Here is a 7,834-nt window from a genome sequence, read left to right as displayed (position 1 = left end):
ACGTGTTCTTCACCTACATTAGTGAGTGAGAAAAATTTTCAAGCCTTGTTTGGTAGACTCTTAAAATGACTCTTTCTCATTTTAATTCAGAGTATGATTTCTAATACACAATGAATTCAGGTGAAGAGTAATCATGTATCAGAGAACCTGATCTCAAACGTGTAATTATGGTTAACTAAAATGAGATGGACTCATCTTAGGCAGAATGTATTAGAATATTAATTAAGATGTTTGTTAGGTAAAACTTTTATTAAAAAACCCTAATCCTTTTAAGTTAAACTCATGAGTACTTTGAAAGTGGACAGGATGGAGCCGTCAATGTTGACCATTATTGCAAATGGTATTGGGCTTGTGATATTCTCGCCGTAAATGGAAAAAATGATATTATTGTGCCGATATTAGCATAAAAACATTTAGAAGTTTAAATAATTCATCACTATATATGTATATAATTATTTATTAATTTATAATTAATTTTTTGATATTTTACTTTCAATGAGATTTTTCCGATAATATTATGAAAAAAACATCAAAATATAAAAATTTAATGAGAAATTACCAAAAACAATGTATGACTATAATATTGATAGCCACGGTTATCCAGTTCTACATGCAAGTTGGAGCCTGCCCATCTATATGCAAGCATGCATCCCCGATATAAGCTTTCCACGGCCCTCATAAAGATCTTATCCTAAAAATCAAGCCATACTACACCTCAGATGAGCCACCATGGCATACAAAACAAATGGATCGGGGAAAAAAGATCTCGAAGGTGCTTTGATTGCACCAAAATATCATGAAATTAAATAATAATTTGCAAATTATTATTTAATTTCATGATATTTTGGTGCAACCAAATACACACTCACGAGTATGCTTGTTGTAATGCTATGAAATTTGGCACCCAAGTACAATGGCTTAGATTTCGAGTCTTAAGACATTAACATTAAAATGGTCAAGTGTATTGGCATAGACACTATCAACTCCCCAATTTTTGCCGCCTGAGAACAATGCTCTAGCTATGCAAATCTGAGCGTCACTTAGGAATGCTACACATTGGGAAATTCTCCCACGTGAGTACTTAGTCGAATTAACATTCATTTCGAGTTTAAATAAATTAGAGTGGCGTACAGTTAATAGTGGAATCGAAGATGAGCGAAGATAAGACAATCAAGCCATGTCCAAAGAAATACAAAGTGCATAATCCAAAATGGGTCCCACCACTAGGGACTAAGTCATCCACAATATCCAAATGTGCAAATACAGAAAATATAGAGGATAGACAAAATAAACTAAAATTACTAGCGAGCCCAAGCCCAATCGATATAGCAAAATTCCACAACAGCCAAGTCTCTAAAACTCCTAACTGGACCTCGACATGAACACCCTGCATTACCTATATAGTTGGGTGCAATTGCACAAATAGATGATGAGTGACCAGCTTAGTGATAAGTCCCATCAAGATTATACAATTGATATCTCAATTGAATATAGTTTCATAAGAAGCATACCAAAACAATCTTAATTTACAATGTACATCATTTAAATGCATGAATGCATGCACATGTTCATTACTTTAGGGATACACATGCAGTCGAACCAATGGATTGACCTTTCAAACAGCTAGCCTATTCAAATGTAAGAGAATGTGTCTTTCAAACGGTCTACTCATTTTCTAAATGTAAGAAACAAGGGCTTTCAAACAGTTGATTGAGCTCAAGGGCCTTTCGAATAGTACATGAGTCTTTCAAACAATCAACTAAACACCCGACAACGTCATCATACCATGAATATATAATTAATCCAACCTTTATTAGTTTGGTTCACAAACAGTTAATTATCGAGCCTTACAACTAATGGTCAACCCTAATTTAGCACGTAGACCTTGCCATCACAAGGTATGTTCCAACAGAAGGGTTCCTCCCAACAAAAGCCAGTAAGGCAAGCCAATAAGGCACAGTAGTTCTTAATGATGGTAAGTCTGTAATCGACTCCATTAAATCCCAAACGTATGGTGACTAATTGTTTGAGGCACAATCTCGTCTATGCGATTCAACCATTCACATCACCATTCCAACACTATTGTCCTGTGGATTTATCACAACAGGTAGTCTGAATCACACGGGCCTATTCACACTCGCTTATATCCTTGTAAATCTCCCAAGTCGATCTCAATTGCCACGTTTTACTAATCTAACTAATTAACCCGCAATTAATTAGTCGATTGATAGATTGAGTCGCAGGGGGGCGATTTCAACGCTGTCTCTACTTCGGTTGATAGATTGAGTCGCAAGAACCCTGACACTGCCAGCTATCTCGACTTTCATGATGCCATTAACAACTTTGGTTTGCATGATGCGGGTTTCTTGGGTAGCAGATTTACTTGGAGTAACAGCTAGGGAGGGGTTACTCATGTGTGGGCCTGCTTGGACAGAGTCCTCATCAACTCCTCATGGTCCATGGCTTTTCCCTCCTTTCAAGTGGAGCACCTTCCCCGCACCAACTCGAACCATGCTCCACTGCTATTGGCGTTGCCTCAGCCACCTCTATCTGCCCCCAAGCCGTTCAGATTCCAACGTATGTGGCTGCAATATGACTCCTTTTTGTAGGTTGCAAGGTTAGCTTGGGAAGCCTCGTCTTCTCCTCATCCAATGTACAAAGTCCTGATTAAGCTGAAAAGTGTGAAGATGGCTCTCAAGGTTTGGAATAAGGACGTTTTCAGGAATATCTTCAACCAAATTGCTCAGGCCGAGCGTACCTTGTCGGAGATTGAAGCCAAGATGCAGGATTCTAAGGCGGCCCATACGAAGATTGTGACGGACTAGAGATTGGGGACCGATCAAGTGTATCGGGAGGTCCAACTATCCAGTTGGATATCCAATTTAACACACCTTAGGGCAGGCTTGAAATTCTAGCCTTTGGCAAGGTCGGGTAAAACGTCAATTGTGAGGGACATCAAAGGTCGATTATTTATCAATTCTTGATTTGAATATTAAATTTGATGCGTTTCCAGGGTAGGTTCTTCCAATTTAGTCACTACTAGTCCATGAAAGGACAGTCTAGATCACCCAGTCATGCCAGACTTGTCAGAATTGACAACTTGAGTATAATGTGAAAAGTTTTCTTTTTCGGGTGCAAAGGAACTCACTATGGTTCTGCAGTAAGGCTGCCAACGTATTCGATTAGGTGGCCCCCTTGTCGTGTGGCCTACCTTGATGTATGTATTCTATATTTACACCGTTTATCTAGTTTTTTCATATTCTTTCAGGTATGAGACAAAAAAAACAAAGTATATCCAATTCTCAGGTGGACCATATTATAAGAAAAGGTGGTGATTGTACGTTCCACCGTTACAAACTTTTTACAGCAAGCATTAACATATTGTCTCCGTGATGTTTATTCGCCATCCAACATGATGGTACTGTTAAGGTCATGAAATTTTGAATAAAGAGAAGGGAAAAACAAATATCAGCTTGATCCAAAGCTTTTGTGGCATAAATGAAGTTTTAATGGCCAATCACCACGGTTTTGAATGGACCGTGTGGATATAGAATAAATACATCAAGGTGTGCCCTATAGTAAGATCCACACTATCTAGGGTGAGACCTGGCGCACCTAATCCCTTCCCCAGCTACCCTGCCTATGTGGGCACAGGTAGGTAGGTATGTAGGGCTATGAGGGGGCCACTATGATAATGTATGAGTTTCATCCACCATTAAGCCATTTTGCCATATCCTTTTAGGATATAAGCTAATAAATGAGACAAATCGGAGGCCCAAGTGAACTACGCTACATGAATGCGAGCGATAATGACACCCAAACCTTTCAAGGCCCACCATGATGCTTATCTGCCATCCAACCTATTAATAAGGTCACATGGATATGAACAAAGGAAAACACAAATATAAGCTTATCTAAACCTTCCATGCCTCTTAAAAAATTTTCGACACTAGGATTTCAATCCACACCATGTGGTCCACTTGAACTTTGAATTTGCCTTAATTTTTACCTTATATTATAAAATAGTATAGCAAAATGGACAGACAGCATAGGTAAAACCTGTATATCACCATGGGGCTGTCAGCAGGCAGGCTGGGGATTGCTTCACCCTGGATTTGGAACCACTTAGGCCCGGTTGTTCAAAATTTTAATTTTGTCTAACTGAATTCCCGGCCATTGACTGTCTTACGGCAGAAAGTTGGCTGGTCCGTGCAAGCTGGACAGTAGCCGGGTGAGACTCTGACTGTAGGGGCCCACCATGATGTATTCATTATATATCCATACCATTTATCTGTTTTTTTTCAGCTTATTTTAGGATATAGTTAAAAAATAAAGTAATTCAAATTTCAGATGGACCACGCGATGGAAAACAATTATCATTGAACACCCACTATTTAAAACCTCCTAGCATTCATGGTAATATTTATTGACCATCCAACCTGTTGATAATATCACGCAGACCTGTACAAAAGAAAAAACCAATATCAGCTTGATCGAAAACTTTTGTGACTCATAAGAAGTTTTTAATAGTCAATAATCATTGTTTCATGTGATGTGGCTCACATGAAATTTGTATCTGCTTGGGTTTTAAGACAATGGCTTAAAATAAGATGGAAACACAAATGAATGGCATGGATATACAATGGATATATCAGAGGTGGGTCCCAACGGTCAGGTTCTGACTGACATCACTGATTCGGGTCGCAGCCAAGTGGCGCTCATTAAAACAATAAATTATTTGGATGAAATACGCCAACGGTCCAATCAATTCCAACCAGGGCCAGCACCATTTTCACTCACCGTTGATTGTCATCGGTGGCCCACCCTGTGAAGGACTCGATTGCTGCACACGTGTCACGTTAGCATCTAATAAGGGACCTGAGGGGGGGGGGGGGGTGGGGCCCACCGTGATGTTTCTAAGAAATCTACCATGTTCATCCGTTTTTCGAGCTTATTTCAAGACATGAGACCAAAATAAAAGGATCCAAAACTCAAGTGGGTCACACGAGAGGGATAATTGGGGAAAGAAATTCCTACCGTTGAATCCTTCCTGGGATCCACCTTGACGTTTATATGCCATCCAAACCGTTTATAAGATCAATCCCACTGGGATGTAGTGAAAACACACACAAATAATAAAAAATTCATGATATAAAACTTTTATAGCCGTAAGATTGTTTCAACGGTGCTCACTGAATCCAAACTGTTTCCTTTTGTGTGGAATACTTGAGCTTTGGATCCACCTCATTTTTGATCTCATGGGATAAAATGAGTTCGAAAAACGGATTGACGGGTGGATTTCTCACAAACATCTCAGTAGGCCCCACCGCGCATCCTTCCGCAAGAAAATCCGCGTCCGATCGTACCAACACTATCCACCCTCTCAACCGAAAATAGACGTGCAGATAAAATCTTCGTAACAAAAGTTAGAAATGATGAGGATAAATTAGTAAATTCCCCGTAAATAAACAAAGATAGAAAAAGGGGGGTTAGGGCTGGAAAACGACCTTATCCCTTTTCTTCTTTTTCAAAAGGGTGGGTTACATGATGCTCAGGTATCGTATGATGCTTGATACTCAGGCACTAAGACATTTTAGATTTGGCACCACGTGGCACAAAATAACTCAGGTTAAACTTACTAAATTGTAAGAACCACTGTATATGAATTACATTACCAGAATCAGATCCTTTGAGAAATCCCAACCTTTGATTCGTGGAAAGATTGTTGAAATAGGACCGTTGGATATTTTTCATTTTAACAATCCAATAAATGACCACCAATCTGAAAATCAGATAATAAAATAAGCCTGAATTTTAGTTCATGATGCTGTCTAAAACTGAGAAATATAATTTGGAAAGTTTAATTTTACCTACTTATATACCGCGTATGCAAATTTAAAGTAATTTTTAAGTGCCTGAGTATCATCCATTGCACTCCGCCAGAGTATCAAAGTTCCTCTGTTATAAAAGGAGGATTTAAAGAGCTCGTACAATGAATGATACAAGTAAAAACGAAGCCTTCAAAGCGAAGAAAAGAGGATTTAAAGAGAGAAAGAGAGAGACTTTCAAAATCCCAAACTCGAATTTCTCCTCCAATGGCTGGAAAAAACCACCTCTCAAAACCACCTTACCGATTCTTCAATGTAGACGCAGAAAACCCAGTAATTACTGACGGTCCCGCTTTCGAATTCGATGAATCCGACCTCTGGAATTCCCATCCTCTGCCCTCCCAAACGCGGCTCGAGCACAGGAAATCAAAACCCAGTTTGGGAATCTCGAAGAAACCGACAAGAAGGAATGAGAACGGCGATCGGACGGCTGCGGCTGCGTCATCTCTGCCGGTTAGTATACCTGACTGGTCGAAGATCGTTCGAGAGGATTGCGGATACTCAGGAATGGGAGAGATCGACGGAGATTCGGATGGAGAGGATTTTCAAATCCCGCCGCACGAGTTCCTGGCGAAGCAGTACGCTAGAAGACGGATCTCTTCGTTCTCGGTTCATGAAGGGCTTGGAAGGACTCTCAAAGGGAGGGATTTGAGTAGGGTTAGGAATACGATTTGGGAGAAAACGGGTTTTCAAGATTAGATTCTCAGAGAGAAAACCCAATTCCCACAAACGGGTTTTCAAGATTTCTATTTTTATTCTATTTTTATCTTTTAGTAACATAAAGACTCTGTGTTTTTTTTTTTTTTTTTTTTTAAAAATTTTAATTCCGATCGAACCGTCCATTTTCTGGGCTGTGTTTTGGATGGGTCACGATCTGATGATTATACCACTAATTATGGAATGTGGTGTTTACCGTTGTAAATTTTATTTTCGACGGTCCAGCTTCAACGATTTATCAATGGTTGGGATTGGACACTCGACATGAGTTTTGAATTATTGGCAAATCCAAAAGAGTTGAAGAGGATGGAAACTTACGGTCATCCGGTCATGTGGGTCCCATTAATCATGCAAGATGAAACTATTCTGTAATTTAAATATTGCATTTGGAATAAGAAATCAAGATATTCTGTTCTCTCTCTCACCTCTTTTTTGGCAGCCGGCGACGGTGAATTTTCTAGTAGTTTTGTAATATTGATGAATTCTACGTTCATGAGAACGGGATGAGTTTACTGATTGTAAGGCCCATTCTTCTGAAATCCCAACCTTTAATCTGAAGGAACCCATGGCGATCCCAACCTTTGATTTGCAAGAGCGGATGATCCGCTAAAAAATTCCATGGTATCCGCTATCCGTTCTTTAACCGGCGGAGAAAAGCATAGCAACTGTCCAAACTTTCGTTGGTAAATCATGTGGAGGGATGCGTCGTGATATCTTGAATCGGTTTTGAGATATCCCGAGTAAATCACATTAACAGTTGAATATTAGCTCCATATTTTAGAAATTGGATGCATCAAGACTATCAAAATTCAGCGCATTATAGTTAACAGGCCGGTTTGATTTTTTCCCACTACCACAGTAGTAAATAACTATAAATTACTTTACCTCATGTGAACAACTCCATGATCTCTTCGTAATCGCATGACAGCCAGTTTTACAAAAATTATAAAGATGATAATTTTATATATTTTAATATTAAATTATTATAAAAATAAACTGATGTTTTTATTTATGAGTTTTTTAATAGTAATTATAATAATTATAAATTTCTTTATTTGTCTACTAATACGTCTGCATTTGACCAAAATGTCATTTTTTTTTTTTAGGATTTGGCACGGTAAAATAATAATGATGACACAATTACTTTACATTACCAATGAAGGGCAAAACAGATAGGTCTTATGTTGGAACATAAATTGCCACGGAAGCTAGGTGGGCTGTTATGATGT

General features: G+C 38.8%; 1 protein-coding gene across 1 annotated transcript; it reads left to right on the top strand.

The window, feature by feature from the left end:
• The first annotated feature begins 5,988 nt into the window (after positions 1-5,988).
• On the top strand, positions 5,989-7,027 carry LOC131240334 (protein S40-4-like). Its single transcript, XM_058238468.1, has one exon. The coding sequence runs from the start codon at positions 5,997-5,999 to the stop codon at positions 6,585-6,587; it is 591 nt and encodes a 196-aa protein (XP_058094451.1). The 5' UTR covers positions 5,989-5,996; the 3' UTR covers positions 6,588-7,027.
• The last annotated feature ends 807 nt before the right edge of the window (positions 7,028-7,834 follow it).

This window comes from Magnolia sinica, chromosome 3, assembly GCF_029962835.1.
Source record: "Magnolia sinica isolate HGM2019 chromosome 3, MsV1, whole genome shotgun sequence".
NCBI lineage: Eukaryota > Viridiplantae > Streptophyta > Magnoliopsida > Magnoliales > Magnoliaceae > Magnolia > Magnolia sinica.
Note: the sequence above shows the minus strand (reverse complement) of the source record. Positions and strands in the feature narration are given on the sequence as shown.